At 36.1% G+C, this 19,057-nt stretch overlaps 2 protein-coding genes across 2 annotated transcripts in view; both read left to right on the top strand.

Annotated features, from left to right (window-relative positions):
• The window catches only part of LOC117345076 (neprilysin-1-like), a 43,420-nt gene extending 39,715 nt beyond the window's left edge, over positions 1-3,705 (top strand). The window contains exon 21 of the mRNA XM_033908018.1: positions 273-3,705. Within this exon, the coding sequence (XP_033763909.1) occupies positions 273-372 (100 nt within the window). The 3' untranslated portion in view covers positions 373-3,705. The remainder of the gene's footprint in view (positions 1-272) is intronic.
• Positions 3,706-15,049: 11,344 nt separating this feature from the next.
• LOC117345325 (arginine-glutamic acid dipeptide repeats protein-like) overlaps positions 15,050-19,057 on the top strand; it is a 173,819-nt gene continuing 169,811 nt past the window's right edge. The window contains 3 exon segments of the mRNA XM_033908393.1: positions 15,050-15,157; positions 17,175-17,255; positions 17,886-18,145. Of these exon segments, the coding sequence (XP_033764284.1) occupies positions 17,899-18,145 (247 nt within the window). The 5' untranslated portion in view covers positions 15,050-15,157; positions 17,175-17,255; positions 17,886-17,898.

Below are 19,057 nucleotides of genomic sequence, written 5' to 3'. Positions count from 1 at the left end.
GGTAATCACGTCTGTACCGTTACCTGAAATGTTCTTTGTCTACATAAAATGTCTTTGTATCAAACGATGGATGTTTCATGATGATATGTCATTGTTAACCATACTGCAGTAGTATTAATTTAAATAAAGGTTCTGCTTCTGAACAAAACGAATATTGCTGCAGGATATTACCAGACAAGTTATATGTCAGCATGCATTAATAGGGTTTCGAGCAAAGATATTTCTCTAAAAACGTTTATCACTTCATTCTAACAACATAATTATCGTTTCAGAGTACTAGGCCCATTGTCCAATTCTAAGGACTTCTCGGAGGCTTACAAATGCAAACTAGGAAGCAGAATGAACCCGACACATAAGTGTTCCATTTGGTGATTGGTTGAACTCAATCGGTAGTCAGCCAATCATTGGCACGCTTTGAGAGATGAGTGCAGATTGGTGTATTGTCAGTCACTGACGCATTGTGAACGGTGCCTATCACTCACAGACGTATCCGTACGACCGAGATGATTCCTCGCTACCTATTATTAAAGGGAGATAATCCATTCACCAAATAAAACTACATTGTACATCAGGTGGGCGATTTGAGTGGAAAACAATTTTCTTCTCTCTATAATTTCTTCGAATGTGCTGAATGTGCGAGATATACGTTATATGAACTGTTCGAAAACATTTTCTGCAATGTTTACACGTCAAATGACGTCACGTTATTTTGGAGAAACGGATCAGCCACCGACTTGAAAACGGAAGTGACGTTGTTGGTGACTAATGATCGCATTATATTTCGTCATCATTCTAAGTTAGAGGTGTCGCATATATATCATGGAGGACGTCTATGTGCGCTACAAATCCTACTTTAGACGACCAGATCTTGTAATATACATGTAAACGATAATACAGTTTTATTTACCGTTATTGGGTACATGTATATGTGAGGACATTGATACAGGTCCACGATTGTGTATGTGAAAGTTGTCCTTGATGGACCAAATGCACAACCCAGATATTGTGTGATTTTTTTTTCTTCATTGTTGATATCATTTTGGTAAGTTTGTACTTAATGTTTTCAAATCTTTATATAATTAGACGTTATGATGTGTTTATCAAATTCCTGTGTATTCGTTAATCCAGCCGTCTTGGTTCCATGGTCCAATGAACGAGGAAACAAACTCATTATTAAATATAATATTACTTATGATGAGCGTGGCTTAATAGATTTTGGTTATGTCCGTGTGCTAGTCCGACATGATGGGCATGGTTTAATGGAGTTATGATGGGCGTGGTTTGATGGAGTTATGATGGGCGGTGTTTGATGGAGTTATGATGGGCGTGGTTTGATGGAATCATGATGGGCGTGGTTTGATGAAGTTATGATGGGCGTGGTTTGATGGAGTTATGATGGGCGGTGTTTGATGGAGTTATGATGGGCGTGGTTTGATGGAATCATGATGGGCGTGGTTTGATGGAATCATGATGGGCGTGGTTTGATGGAGTTATGATGGGCGTGGCTTAATGGAGTTATGATGGGCGTGGTTTGATGGAGTTTGGCTATGTCCGTGTGTTAGCCCGATATGATGGGCGCGGCTTAATGGAGTTTGGCTATGTCCTTATGTTTTTATTAATTACCTACATAGATTTCAGTGTGGGGACGCAAGTGACATTTTAATACAGCTCAAAAAATGAATTATCAGCAGCCGCTTCGGGTTTTACAATGGGTTTTATATTATAACATTCTTCTACAGCAGCATATCTATAAAAAAGAAAGATTTGTGGCAAAGTACCAACCAATGTTGTACATTCCAACCAACTGATTTGACGGGCGACAGCCACCGAAGTATCAAACAAAATGGGTTAGATGATTATCACCAAGAGACGTCATCAGTACGATGTACGTCATCAATATTGATTAGAAGATACAACTTTGGTGGGTACTTTGGTTTGGCGGTTACATTGGTTCGGGAGTATTTTGGTGGGTACTTTGGTTTGGCGGTTACTTTGATTCGGTGAGTAATTTGGTGGGTGCTTAGCAATATATTGCTGCAAAAGAAAGTGATAATAAAAATAAATATACCCGAAGCGGGTGCCGACATTTCATTCTATTCTTGGTGTTTAGGATACTTAAAAGTCACGTGGGTCCAACCTTTTGGATGTGTGGTTGTGATAATTTCAGTTAGCTCGTAAGGTACAGATTATAGTTACATAGAGTTTTTTTACCTAATGATTTTATACTGTTCATCAATGGTTTACATAAACATCATGTAAATACGCCCAACCCACTTTAATAGGAATAATGATATGATTATCACGAATGTGTTTTTGAAAACTTAGAAATGCTACAGCAAATAGTAGATAAATAAATTGATATCAGGGAAGAAAAAGAAAAATATGTCAACGAGTCATCACGGAAGAGACAAATGTGAAGTCGATTATAAATAAAAGAATGAGAGAATAGTTAATGTTTATAGTTTATATCAATGCATCATCAAAAACAAACAGATTAAAAATCATTGTATTATTATTGATTGAGTAAAAATAAACAAACAAACAAAAAACACATTAAAACGTGTAGTTCTTTCCCGCCAAATCTGATTTTATGTAAAGCCGGAATATATCAAACCAAGTGTTCCTGATTTATTTTCGGCCACCATCGGCTGCCCACTTTGGGGAATGATAGAGTGAAACGAAGGGAATTAACTCTAATAGATATTCGTTCCTCGTGGATGGATTGCTTTTCGTTGTACAGAAATGTTAATATTTATTTCAATTTTCATTGCTTTCTTCATTATTAATCGTTTTTATTTTATTTTTATCATTTTTTTTTTTACATTGCTGTACTTATATAAGACCAGTAAAAAAATCGTGTGTCCAGATTTCCCGTTTTGTGTATAGTTTGTTAATTCACGGTTATATCTATAAATTCTTGCGTTTAATCCATCCCAGTCCGGATATTTACGTAGCTTTACACAATATACCACTGACATTTGCCGTATATTTCAGGATGCAAAAATTGTATAAGTTATCAGGGAGCCGAAGGTGTTTAAATCAATTTGCAGGAAAAAGTTTCGTTCACAGTTTGAGTTTCTCTGGGAAGGATATTTATAAACGTGCAGTTCTACTTTTGAATACCAGCAATCTACAAAATCATCTGCGTGTTAATTCTAAATAGTGAGTTTTGAGCGACAGCCAAAATTTAAAGGTTGGGGTTTAAAAGACGACGTCATTATTATTATCATTATTTTTTTAATCTCACTTCAGAAGTATTTTTACCTAGATATTTAATTATGGCCTATATGTATGACTTATGTAGATTTTAAGAAAATGTATGTTTAGTATATATATACAATACCTACATTAGAGTGTCGAACGTTCACTATGTCCACAGGGACTTGGCACAAAGTCCTATTGCACGGTATATATCCTACATATTATAAATGGCCAGTGGGCTGGGAATTTGTGTCAGATCCCTGTGTCCGATACAAGTGTGACATATCTTCATTACTGTTGACCGACAATAAAAAGTAGATGTTAATTCAGTGAATCTAAATATCCCCATTGTCAGGAAATATTCATCGTCTAAAGTTATAATGTTACTTTGATGTCTGTACCCGGTACATCAACGTCTAAAGTTATTACTCTGATGCCTGTACCCGGTACATCAACGTTAAAAGTTATTACTCTGATGTCTGTACCCGGTACATCAACGTTAAAAGTTATAACTTTGATGTCTGTACCCGGTACATCAACGTCTAAAGTTGTTACTTTGATGTCTGTACCCGGTACATCAACGTCTAAAGTTATTACTCTGATGTCTGTACCCGGTACATCAACGTTAAAAGTTATAACTTTGATGTCTGTACCCGGTACATCAACGTCTAAAGTTATTACTCTGATGCCTGTATCCGGTACATCAACGTCTAAAGTTATAACTTTGATGTCTGTACCTGGTACATCAACGTCTAAAGTTATTACTTTGATGTATGTACCCGGTACATCAACGTCTAAAGTTATTACTTTGATGTCTGTACCGGTACATCAACGTCTAAAGTTATAACTTTGATGTCTGTACCCGGTACATCAACGTCTAAAGTTATTACTTTGATGTCTGTACCCGGTACATCAACGTCTAAAGTTATAACTTTGATGTCTGTACCCGGTACATCAACGTCTAAAGTTATAACTTTGATGTCTGTACCCGGTACATCAACGTCTAAAGTTATTACTTTGATGTCTGTACCCGGTACATCAACGTCTAAAGTTATAACTTTGATGTCTGTACCCGGTACATCAACGTCTAAAGTTATTACTTTGATGTCTGTACCCGGTACATCAACGTCTAAAGTTATTACTTTGATGTCTGTACCCGGTACATCAACGTCTAAAGTTATAATGTTACTTTGATGTCTGTACCCGGTACATCAACGTCTAAAGTTGTTACTTTGATGTCTGTACCCGGTATATCAACGTCTAAAGTTCTACTGTTACTTTGATGTCTGTACCCGGTACATCAACGTCTAAAGTTATAACTTTGATGTCTGTACCCGGTATATCAACGTCTAAAGTTATAACTTTGATGTCTGTACCCGGTACATCAACGTCTAAAGTTATAACTTTGATGTCTGTACCCGGTACATCAACGTCTAAAGTTATTACTTTGATGTCTGTACCCGGTACATCAACGTCTAAAGTTATTACTTTGATGTCTGTACCCGGTACATCAACGTCTAAAGTTATAACTTTGATGTCTGTACCCGGTACATCAACGTCTACAGTTATTACTTTGATGTCTGTACCCGGTACATCAACGTCTAAAGTTATTACTTTGATGTCTGTACCCGGTACATCAACGTCTAAAGTTATTACTTTGATGTCTATACCCGGTACATCAACGTCTAAAGTTATTACTTTGATGTCTGTACCCGGTACATCAACGTCTAAAGTTATTACTTTGATGTCTGTACCCGGTACGTCAACGTCTAAAGCTATACTGATACTTTGATGTCTGTACCCGGTACATCAACGTCTAAAGTTATTACTTTGATGTCTGTACCCGGTACACCAACGTCTAAAGTTCTACTGTTACTTTGATGTCTGTACCCGGTACATCAACGTCTAAAGCTATACTGATACTTTGATGTCTGTACCCGGTACATCAACGTCTAAAGCTATACTGATACTTTGATGTCTGTACCCGGTACGTCAACGTCTAAAGCTATACTGATACTTTGATGTCTGTACCCGGTACATCAACGTCTAAAGTTATTACTTTGATGTCTGTACCCGGTACACCAACGTCTAAAGTTCTACTGTTACTTTGATGTCTGTACCCGGTACATCAACGTCTAAAGTTATACTCTTATGTCTGTACCCGGTACATCAACGTCTAAAGTTATTACTTTAATGTCTATACCCGGTACATCAACGTCTAAAGTTATTACTGTGATGTCTGTACCCGGTACATCAACGTCCACAGTTATTACTTTGATGTCTGTACCCGGTACATCAACGTCCACAGTTATTACTTTGATGTCTGTACCTAGTACATCAACGTCTAAAGTTATCAATTTGATGTCTGTACCCGGTAGATCAACGTCTAAAGTTATTACTTTGATGTCTGTACCCGGTACATCAACGTCTAAAGTTATAACTTTGATGCCTGTACCCGGTACATCAACGTCTAAAGTTATTACTTTGATGTCTGTACCCGGTACATCAACGTCTAAAGTTATTACTTTGATGTCTGTACCCGGTACGTCAACGTCTAAAGTTATTACTTTGATGTCTGTACCCGGTACGTCAACGTCTAAAGTTATTACTTTGATGTCTGTACCCGGTACGTCAACGTCTAAAGTTATTACTTTGATGTCTGTACCCGGTACATCAACGTCTAAAGTTATTACTTTGATGTCTGTACCCGGTACATCAACGTCTAAAGTTATTACTTTGGTGTCTGTACCCGGTACATCAACGTCTAAAGTTATTACTTTGATGTCTGTACCCGGTACATCAACGTCTAAAGTTATTACTTTGATGTCTGTACCCGGTACATCAACGTCCACAGTTATTACTTTGATGTCTGTACCCGGTACATCAACGTCTAAAGTTATTACTTTGATGTCTGTACCCGGTACATCAACGTCTAAAGTTATTACTTTGGTGTCTGTACCCGGTACATCAACGTCTAAAGTTGTTACTTTGATGTCTGTACCCGGTACATCAACGTCTAAAGTTATTATGTTACTTTGATGTCTGTATCGGTACATCAACGTCTAAAGTTATTCTGTTACTTTGATGTCTGTAATTGTTACTAATAAAATCGTCATTTTAAACATGTTCGTCTCGTTTGTTGTTTGACAGAGTTGATGCTAGAGCCTGCGTTGGATTGCAGCACGTCTGGTTCCAAGCACCATTGAGTATCCTGAGAAGGACGAACCAGAGGTTCATTAATCAATTATTATGTACTAGATGTATCTGTTAGCAATCAAATTCAAATCTATAATATACTGTTTCACATGCATTGTCGATACCGTTTTACAAGATCTGGATTAGAACATTTTTGGCCTTTAATATCATGCAGAAGTCACGAAAAGAAGAGAAGTTTGTATGATGTAGTATACAGATTGATGTAGACAATGGGACAGAAATATTCCCTTTCCTTATACAGTGTACACATGGGGTCAGACATGATTGGTGTTTGTTGATACGCCTAGTGGTTCCGTTGTCACCACCCTAGTTTTAATTTTGAGAGTGTGACGTAATTCGGATTTGACCTGTGTGAAGCAGAAGACGCTTACTCTACCAGAGCTCATGGTCTCATTCTCCTTGTACATTTTACAATAGTATCCATGCAAATCCATATGTTTGTTGGTATTTTTTATATTGAGTGTAAATAATGGTTTCGTTATAATGTCGCTGTTGTCGTTTTTATTCAGTGTTAATGTCATAATGGCCTAATGAAATGTTCAAATGTAGGAGGTGAGGTTATCATTACCATTATCTAACCATTTCCATAACTGTTACCTAATGGAAAATTAAAAATATATATATCACATGTGTATAATCTGTCATTATTCATAGGAATTTAAACAATGCATGGCAACCACTCTATCCCATTATCTTACACTATTTATTATTCTATATGAATTAAAGTTTGACAAGCAGGTTTTTATAAATCTCGGTGACTGAAAAATCTACCCGCAGTGTCTACCACCTGCACTCAAAGAATTATACAAAAGACACGGATAAGTGGGCAGCACTTTTAAATTACTTTTAATGAAGCCATATAATTACGAAATCTTCAATTAATCTTGGTTGATTAACACAAACGTCACGTGTCCTCGCTGGTAGAGTGCATAGCAGAGAACTGAAGGGTTTGATATTACGTCACTTCCGGTAAGACGTAAAACCACAACATAAGCTTGTTTATGTTGTCCATGTGACTACAAACATATGAACACCTAGTCTGGTTCCCTGATCCCTATTTCCGTTTCCGTTGGACTACAATATAGGGTCCCTATATTGTAGTCCAACGGAAACGGAAATAGGTGACCCTATATTGTAGTCCAACGGAAACGGAAATAGGGGTAACGCCGTTCTAAGCAGAGAGTTAGATACAGTAAAATCTAAAATGAATTAAACTGCATCATACAACAGTTTCGTCTTTCTCGGACTCGTCAATGTTTTAATGTAACATATCAGTGTTATGATGGAGCATTACTTCTTGTTTTTATATAACGACATACTGGATGGATCATAACTCTTGGCTAGCAGAGATGACTGGTATTCAAGTTTGATGATTGTCAATTGACTTCGGATTAAATCAAACTAAAACAAGCACCGCTTGATACCGCATACGGATTCCTAATCCTAATTCATGAGCCCGAGCCTGATATTATAAAAACAGTTTTTAGCTTCGCTAACTTAAAAGAAACCGTACGAGTTTTCATTAGATTATATAATTACACATATTTATAATATCTAAAACACATCTTGACTTTAGGATTTCACGTCATTTTGTCGAAGTCTTACAAAAAGATAGCATTATCTAATTATTTTTAGATATTGAATACACAGACCACGTGCCACTTTATTTTCTATTTTGTATATAAAGTACATATTTCAGATATAAGTTGGACACTCGAATTACGTTTGTTTCAATTGACATATCACATGCCTAATTTGAACGGAAAAGCGATAGGTGCCTTTGATCTGTGGAAAAGTACTCATTAACCGTGACGTCACCGGCAGTGATAGCGACTGTTGAGAAATGCCTTTCCTTGAAAATAACATTTAGATTTCATCCAAGTCACCCTCAACTTCCGGTTAAGTGTTACATTACAGGCGATATCAATGGATGCCCGTGCTACTTGCAGGTGAAAGGAAGCATAATTATTCAAATATCATTTTAAAATTATACTATTTTAGCCTTTTGATTTAGGTTAATACGTCGTTTTATTAACTCGCAAAAATATTAATCTTTGTTAATGAATTCATGTATATACCTCTTCAAAAGACTATAATTGTATCACAACCATGTAGATAAGTATTTCTTATTGTCGAGATTATACCATTAATGTATAGAATAATTCAGGCTTTGCTAATTTTACAATACATTGTATCAACTTATACTAATAAATCTTGTTCGTCCGGATGGACGGATGGGAAAGACGATTCTTCAACAATGTATACCGGTCGGTCTGCTGTTGAAGGAAACCTCGGAACATACGAAGGAAGCTCACGTGGTCGCGCAGGATCATGGAAATCTCAGAATATCCAAATGAGGCCCACGTGGACGGCCAGAACCAGGAAAACCTCGGAACATTCGGAAGAGGCCCACATGGTCGGGCAAGAATCAGGGAAACCTCGGAACATCCGGAGGAAGCCCACATGATCGGGTAAGGATCAGGGAAACCTCGGAACATCCGGAGGAAGCCCACATGATCGGGTAAGGATCAGGGAAACCTCGGAACATCCGGAGGAAGCCCACATGATCGGGTAAGGATCAGGGAAACCTCGGAACATCCGGAGGAAGCCCACATGATCGGGTAAGGATCAGGGAAACCTCGGAACATCCGGAGGAAGCCCACATGATCGGGTAAGGATCAGGGAAACCTCGGAACATCCGGAGGAAGCCCACATGATCGGGTAAGGATCAGGGAAACCTCGGAACATCCGGAGGAAGCCCACATGGTCGGGTACGGATCAGGGAAACCTCGGAACATCCAGAGGAAGCCCACATGATCGGGTAAGGATCAGGGAAACCTCGGAACATCCGGAGGAAGCCCACATGATCGGGTAAGGATCAGGGAAACCTCGGAACATCCGGAGGAAGCCCACATGATCGGGTAAGGATCAGGGAAACCTCGGAACATCCGGAGGAAGCCCACATGGTCGGGTAAGGATCAGGGAAACCTCGGAACAGCCGGAGGAAGCCCACATGGTCGGGCAAGAATCAGGGAAACCTTGGAACATCCGGAGGAAGCCCACATGGTCGGGTAAGGATCAGGGAAACCTCGGAACAGCCGGAGGAAGCCGACCGTGGTAGGGCAGGATGTAGTTTCATCAACGTTCCTTAACTGAGGGAAAGCCTTCCCCAATGGTGTTTTCTTTTCGATTCTTTAAGTTCAAGAATTTCTTTCAATTAATGAACGTCAGCGGAACTGGGACTACAGGCGCGGTTCCAGGAATTTGAAAAAAAAAAAGGGGGGGGGGGGGGGGGGTCCAGTTTTTTTAAGGCTATACAAAAATTTTCCTCATCCGAAAAGGGGGCGGTCCTGACCCCCAGGACCCCCCCCCCCCCCCCCCCCCCCCCCCCCCCCCCACACACACACACACACACACACACACACACACACACACACACACACACACACACACACCCCTTGGTTCCCCCTGGACCAGGAGACACTTAATTTTCACAATGAATGGTGATTGTGACGTCAAACAACAGTATACATACATGCGCGTATGCGCGTAGACAAGTTATTTTTTTTACGTGTATGCAGAGAAATGAAATGAGGGGTGAATGAGTACCGTATTATGATATACAGTTAAGTGTTTGGACAAAAAGTCCGTCATTTAACGATGTCCGAATAGTTACGTTATCCTGTTTTCTTGAAACGAAGAGCTTTGTATAGCATTTAGAATGATAATTTGTGTTGACTTTACCTTATTTTGCACGCTTGGAACACGTTTACATAATATCCGAATATGTGTTCAATAACCATACGTACATAACCATAGCCCATTGGGCAAACAATACCTTTCCTGTGGGGAGGGCTGTAAAAGAAAGAAATGAAGACCAAATACCTGAGATCAACCTTGTATTTATGTCGCGTTACCGTAACACGACGTTTTGGGATGATCATTGCGACAATGGGCGATGTTTTCATGACGGTATGTGTAAGTATAATTCATTTATATATAAAAGCACAGTTGTAGTTATAAAAGTTCCAGTAAAATCGAAATGAATTTAATATAAATGAATCTTTCAACTGTATCGGTGGTCATAACATAGCACGACATGTGTTCTAGAGTTAAGTTAAAAGTTGGAATTATAACGATTATCATTATACTCAGATAGGGGTCGATTGATGAGGATTAATGTCCTTGTTCCGGTTAAAGCCGAGCCTAGGACACTCTCTCAGATAGGGGTCAGAGTTCAGAAGCTTAACTACCAGGGAACTGTGTTCATGTGACAACCCAGGCAAGCCAGGAAAACCACACTTGGTCTCGTTTGGAGACGTTAATCCCACTATTTAGCAGCCTTGATATATAAGGCAAAACATTCGTGACAGCGTTGGTGTGCAAACCTAATGATTTAAAAATACATTAATTTACTAATTTCATCGAAGATCAGAGAAAGGGTACATATAAAATATCAAAATCTGTACATTTGAAAATTAGAAAATTCTACGTCTATCTGCGTTCAGAAAGCTGTGTTGCATTATATTCAATAACATTCCTAAGCATACGTATAGTAACGTTCACCTAACATTTGAAAGCAAACGATTTCCTTAAAAGTATTGATTCATTTCTGCATCTTACCAACTGTCATGAAGTGAGGAAAATTCCAATAGTGAATTTTGTACTCTATGCGCATATATAACTCCGGACCTGTTCTTTTGGTTAATGTTTTATAATTCATTTTAAGATTTACAGTAACAAATATGTAAATCAGACTTCACCCTGGTTTCCGGTTGTAAGTAGTCCTTTATAGGAATGGCACCAAAGGGAGGATGGTGGGCTAGATCAGACCCCAGAAAAAATTTAAATGTTGCTATGCCCAAATTTTAAATCAAATTTAAATGAGCAATTCAAATATGTAAATGAGATATTATCTCCAATTTTCACTATTCGCTCATTCACGACATGTACGTTTAACAATAGATGATATAGGCGCTTATTTTACTTTTCTTAATTGAGAAAGTATCAGATTGTTTTTTCTGCAAGTTTCATGCAATTTGTGCCGAAAAACACACATATTTGAAAAAAAGAGTTTTTCTCGTTGTGTATAATTGTTATAATTGAATGAGCTAAATTATAATGTTATGTTGTATTGTATTTCGGCATATTATCGTGATAACATATCTTATATTTTAAGGGATAGGAATTCTAACAATGCTATATAGTTTACATTCAGCACGTATCTGAATATAGCTGTTAGATTGTCTAACATGTGTAAAGAGCTTTCAGATACCCATTTTCCTCGTGGAATCAATTGAAATCTACTTTTACCTGAAATGGTTTTACATGTACGTCTAACTGCAAAAAAAGCAAATACGTGTACTTGAGACATATTTAAAAATATAATCTGTTTAGTATAAAAAAGATAATCTGAATTGTATAAAATAAATATGTATTGTAAAAGGGAATGGTAGGAGAGATAAACAGAAGAAAATTAGGAGAATTTAGAAAAATAAGTTGTTCTATTTTGAAGGTACAATACCAAATAGACTGATTGATCAAGACAAGAGAGGTGGAGGACGCCAAACCGGAATCAAGTTAATAATCATTTAGTAGAGTAAAGTTACAAAAACATATTATTGAATTATTCTATTTTTTTTCTTTTAATTTAAGTTTCATATGTTTAGGACTTAACATTTTTGTATCAAAGCTCATTTTAAACTTATCGAAAAACTTTTAAGTCTATATAAGTATATATATCTGGTATCTTTTTTGTTTGACAACTAATTTTGAAATTATTTGGATTTATTTTCATTTTTCCCAAATTTTGTGAAAACCGTTGGTTGGTTTTGTGTGCTATTTAGAATTTGCTTCAACCTCTCATATATACATATATCTTGCATTTGTATATAAGATGCATAAATTTGGCATTGATCTTTTATGTCCTGAATGCTCTAAAATGTTAGCGTAAGCATTTTGCCATTCTGACAACCACCAGGGAGCTGGTGGTTCCTGCGGGGCGAGCTGAAATTTCTTCCAACTTTCAACTTTCTTTATTCAATCTCTTTACAAAAGTTCAATGTATAGAGAAACATATTTACAACATTCAACAAAACAATATATAAGGAGGACAAAGAAACGAAACAGGGCTTCGGATTTTTCTTTGTCCCACTTTAACCGACCGATTGATTGCGTTCCCTACCACGTAATGACTAGTTATATCAATTAGTGGGTTTGACTAGAATCATCACCTAGGGACAGCATTCATATTTTCAGCTACGCGCCTGATATAAGAGTTTATATGACGTGCGCAAAACATGTGTTCTCTTTGACGTCTTGTAGAGACTACAATATTACACATGGTGGCTCTTTACAAACAAACTTACTAAGCACCTTATAAAGCATTCCATGTAAAATATTACTTTTTATCTTATTGACGACTGTATGATTTTGAAAGCGTGAACTAAATGGCAGTGGTGCACAATAGGACGTTGACAACAGAATTACGACTCACAATTTTATTTCAAAATGAAATGTTATATCGTCCAAAGCGACGACGAATCACCAGGAATATACCTGGAAGACATATGTATGTGTATATGACATACAGGTATGCTATGTTAATTAGACATATCAAAAGTTCTTTAAAAAAAACATATCTCACAACTCCGTTCACCTCCTCCAAATAAAATAAGATAAATAAATAAATACGTCATGTCATAAAAATACAAACAATTTGTACTAAAATGTCACCACACTGGAGCAAAACAATACGAAAGAAATGAGAACAAAGACAAACAAAAAAGAGGTAATAATCGACGCCTATTATAATTGCTATTTTAAACCTCGATACCTAATTAGCATACCTACTAAATAAATCAAAAAAATTAACACTTTACATTATATTTCAAATAAAACAAAACACAAGGATATTATCTAAGTACTAATAACTGTAAGGATGGTCAGTTTGAATTAATTAACTCTAAATAAATGCTATCAACTACATTTGATAGAAATGTTATACCTTTCCATTATTTATGATATGTATGGAAACCGAAGGAGCATGGACAGCTGCCTTTGTATTTTACTTCTAAATGGAATCATGTTTTCTTTTATGAATCAACCAACGATTTCATGGAACTAAAATATGTATATACAGGCATTGACCAAGTCACGGTCTAACTTTTCATATTTACGTTAAGAGTTCTTTTAATATTTAGCCTTGAGCTTTTCAGCTCATTAAAAACACACACACAAAATGTTACAAATTTCCCATGGCAGCAACATGTTTAATTGCTTCAACAATAAATTTGCAAAAATAATTGGTTACCTTATGACTCTGTATAATAACAATTTTAGTTGAATTAAAAATCCAATAATGTCTTTTAAAGGGACATTCCTTTGTTTGGACATCAGAAACATGCACAATTTCTATTGCTGAAACTCTTACTATCATTTTAATATTTGTTGTATTTGGACTTTTTCCAGAAGGCAATTTTGATATTTCTAAATATATCGTCTCTCATATCATATATAAGTGTTACTGTTACTATATAATTCCGCTTCAAAAATATTGATTAAAAAACCAGTGTGACAGAACATCATGGTCTATTGTAACACCTTACTTAGGTCATACAGTACACTTGTCCACTGAAAGGCTGTGATAGTGGACGCTAAACCTGTCAATAATAAAAAGTCATACATTAATCCACCCCCTCCCCCACCCCCTCCCAACTCCCACTCCCAAACAGAAAACCAAACAAACGAAAAACAAACACATATAAAACGAAATACGGCAGATTTAAAAATTAATTATTAATCTAAATCCTTGTAACTTACGTCTCTGAAGTTTCAACTAGCGTTTAATATGATCAATATCTTAAAGTCGCTGTTTAAATTGATCCATCAAAACATATTTTAAATTTCATGAATGTTTATTTACAGTAAAACTTATATCTGATATGAGAGACGATATTTTAAGAAAATATTAATTCGGACTACAGGTATTTCTCGCCGGGAACATAGAATTATATTATATATATATTATATTACCAGATATCTATTAGGTGCCGGAGTAGATGGCGAGCTCGAGGCCCGGTCAAAGCAGGAGTCATAAAAATGTCTTCCTTCGTCATTTGTGTTATGATAATAATAATGATAATGATTAATAGTACAGTATACAATATTTATATAGATCTAGCGCACAATCTAAAATCTAAAATTACTCTAATGCTCTTAACATTACATAATAAAATGATAATACATTTACAATATATTATTATTATATTATATATACTTTATAGAATGTAAAGGTGCTGCAAAAATGATGGCAAAAATATTCTACTCTTCTCCTTTTTTGTGAGTGCATGTCATATACACAGGTATAATCCTTCTGTATGGCCCGTGTGCCATACGAAATTCGTTAAAAGAAATATTTAATTGTTGAAACAATTTAAAATCGCCGCTTACGTTTTGCGACAGATAAATATACAATTACTATGTAAATCACACAGACATTATTTATTCGAATGAAATAATACGTGCAGGTGTCATTACACGGGCACACCCTCACTTGACACCAACTTTTTTTTTTGAGTTATCCCCCTTGTGACCCCGGAGATGGTTACTCTGATTGGCCAGTGACCTCGCGGTCAAAGGATAGTTGGCACAGGATTATGGAATATGGCGGACAGCTTGAATCCAATACGTCTTTGTTCCTGAAGATCTAGCAAGCCCTGTTCCTAATCGTCGTCAAAATGTAAATTTGGCATGATTGAAAAGCTGGTATATTGTGAATAACAATCAACCACATTACAGAGCAGATATGTAGCAAGTCAAGCGTCAACAAAAGCATGTTTATGTTGTAAATCTGCCCGTTTTCGTCAGCTGTTTTGCATGTCAAGTGTCAAGAAACCACGTGTTTTATCCGCTTTTAAATATCGATTATTTTCAGTTGTTTACGAAGAGACATATTCGGGCTTTTATGTTTGTATTTTGGTTTGAATCCAAGCTTTGTACTGCTGATTTACGAATGTAATTATGTCGACGGCTGTATGTCGCGTCGACATTTTCTTCAGTCGTTTAGTTGACATTTGACACCGGTACAGTATCTTCCAAAAATCGAATTCCATTATATATGATCAACATCGTCGACACTGTATCCGTGAAAAGATCATTAGACCGTATGTATTTGTATAATATGTAATATATTATTCTTGGAAAATTAACGTATTTATATATGTAAATCAATGATATTTTCTCAAATGTGGAAGTGTATACGTAGAACAATGCTAAATTTTCATATGGAAAATTACCAAAAAAGATATGTTGTCAGTGTTGTTTACAAGCATAGCAGGCCAACAAAGAGGTGTCATAAATCATTGTTATCCATGTTCATGTCACTCAGTCTATTTATAGAATGTATTTGCTTGTTTTTACCCATAAATTATAGTTTCGTTATGTATATGTTTTTCTATCTCAACCTGCAGGTGAAGTATATTTCATCGAGGTTATAACACTATTACAATAACAACAAGATTAAACGCAATACTGAGAATTCAGATTAATTGTTTACAAAATGTTTAGACCTGCAGTGAGATCAATCTGATATTTGGCATAAAGCTTTAAGCAGATAACAAGAAATCTTGTTGGGGATCTGAAAATATTCTGAAGTTTCACACAGATCTCTATTTATATCTTAATTGTATATCCAAGAAGTTTATCTTGTTCTTGAAACAAAGTTCACGAATCCATAATATACCATTACTAGTGCTTGATGTGTTGGTACCAACATGATGTATCCAGGGATTTCATGATCACTTGACTCTTCAGTATATGTTTTTTGACTCTGTAGAACTGCTTTTGACTCCCTTAAACTGATTTCGGACTCACTAGAATTGATTTTGGATTTCCTTGAACTAGGTTTGGACTCTATCCTAGCACTAGTTTTCACTCTTGTGTCTATTTGATATGTTTTGACCACACAGATTTGTGATGTAACTAATTAGGAATTTGCTGATCAATGTCAATTAGAACTAAAAGCCCATCCTCATAACAAGATACCTATATCTATAATGTTGTCGAGTCATTTGGGTCTCTGAGCCTACTAATGTAACTTTTTATTCCATGGTGTTTAAGAGGTGTTGGTGATCATATTGTGTAAATCACACCAAGAATTAACATGTTATAGTTACTATGACAACCATCATAACAACTCTATAATATAAGATAAATGTGTTGAAACATCATAACGTATTGTCCACCTACAAATTATTATTTTTTGGCTGGGGACTGAACATGCAGCAGTATATTGTAAGTGTTAGGAATTTGAACATATTTTGATATACTTTGACAAATATTCTGAGGTGATTTCTGAGAAGAGTATTTTATTATTGACAGAATGGTATGTCACCTGACTACTTGACTCGACTGATATGTAAAATATACATTAGTGGTTAAATTTACGTAAAAAAAAAATAAAACTATTGATTTTAATGCTTATTAATATGGAGGTTTATGTTTATTGCTATATTTAATTAAATCGCTATAGTACAACAGTTTGTGTTGCATGCTTGAAATTATTGTTTTATACCAGCTTGAAACAAAAAATGATAGTTTAATTTGTTATGTATTAAGATGCCACTGAATTATTATACAATATATATTGTATGTTTAAGAGTTAAATACTGATTGATTCGTTCCTTCTGAAACAATATGTATTAAGATATTGTGATTTTTAAATACTGATTGATTTGTTGCTTCTGAAACATTTACAGATTACTGTCGGTGTCCATGACACTCCCAGGGTATCCTGTTTTATAAACCTACTTCACCAGGAGTTGTCTCCCATGGAATAAGTAAGTACACTGCTGTGACTTAATTTAGAAGATATATGAATATGCAGGTAAAACACTGAAAGCATTGTGATGGAAGTGTAAACCTTTTGAATGTCAGTATACATGTAATTTAACAATATGTTGTACCGATTGTTGTCGGAGTGCTGTTCTTTTTTTTGTAGTTGAGAAACCATACTAAAGAATTCATAACTGTAAAAATCTCTCAACCCCCCCCCCCCCCCCCCCCCTCCTCCCCTCCATATATTTGAATACCACTGCACAAAATTTTAATATTTGAATTGTTATACTGGTAAAATGTAGATTTCCCCCCTCCCCTCCATATATTTGAATACCACTGCACAAAATTTTAATATTTGAATTGTTATACTGGTAAAATGTAGATTTTATGTGGAGATTGAAACAGATGCTTTAATGGTTTTGTTCTAGATATTCATATTAAGAAAATTTGAGACACTTTTGTATAATTATGTTCAAGGATATTTGCTGTTGATATTTAGCTGTTCTCCAGTACTACATGGACAGACACAGACTGACCTTTGACCCATGTATGATTTAAGGGTTACTCTATCCCTTGAGCTTCAGAAATATGTCATTAATATTTTATTGATTTTCCTGCTCATTGTCTTGTAGAATAACTGTCACCATGGACCCTAGAGTAATTCTCAAAGAAACTAATGATTTGGCTAGTCCAGCCAAGAAAAGGAAGGGAAGAGAATCCAAATATATGAAGCAAGAGGCTGAACAGGAAAAGGTGCAGGAGGACATTGTTGTCGTGCCAGTGAGAAAAGGTCGTAAGGGGTCAAAATGGCAGGGATCAGGTTTTATCACCAAGAGAGGCGACCAGATATTGTCCTACACTTCAGAGAACAAGATTACCTACCGGAAAGGCGGTAAATCAATTTGATAACCTTCTCTATCATATAAAATATCTGTGCGTTCTTCCTTGTATTGTTTAAATCAATTTTAGATTGTTCAGGGAGTAGTCCTTCTTTCTCATTGGCTGATAGTCAGCCCCAGATTCTTCCAAATGTCAATCTAATTTTCCCCAAACACACTCTTTTTTCCCTTTCTAGCATATTAACTTCAGCTTCTGTCCCTTCTTGCATATTCACTTTCAGGGCCTGTCAAACTAAGGCTCAAGCATTCAGTGTTCAGTTTTACTGGTTTTTTTTCTAAACCTATGCATATTGGCATTTTTCCAGAGATCACAGATCTAGGAAATATAACAAGTTGATTAATGTTTATTCTCGTCTTTTTTCTAATTGAAGTGTTTTTACCTATAGCAGAAATGGGATCCGAAAATATCATGTCGCATTTTGTTGAATGTTTGAACTATATCTTGTAAACACATGGTCTTTCTTAAACTTAAAATGCTACATACATACACAGCCCATCCAATGAACCTGATATTTCGTCCATGTTCGGGTATCATTAGGTCCGGGAATCAATCATCTCTTGTTTAGATAAAGATCAGTGATTGTTAACGTTCCTACCTATAACTTATTGTTTCTTTGATATATATTTTGACTCCATTTTAGACTTTATTCCCTTCTGTGAAAACTGCATGCAAAAATGTATAACCACAGTAGTCGTCTCTGGAAAAGCGACATTTTTTGTTACTATTCATGATCATCTACATGCTTTACATTAACATGCTTACCAGACAAGCGTCACTCTGACATGAATTCTAATCTGCTAAAAATTAGGTTCTGAATCTGACATAAGTATCCAGATTTTGCCTGCATGATTGACACAAGTTGAAGTATTTTGCTTGTGTTTGTGAAGAATTGTGCATAAATACA

The sequence above is a fragment of the Pecten maximus genome, chromosome 16 (genome assembly GCF_902652985.1).
Source record: "Pecten maximus chromosome 16, xPecMax1.1, whole genome shotgun sequence".
NCBI lineage: Eukaryota > Metazoa > Mollusca > Bivalvia > Pectinida > Pectinidae > Pecten > Pecten maximus.
The sequence above is the reverse complement of the archived record's forward strand: the minus strand, read 5'-3'. Positions and strand labels throughout refer to the sequence as shown.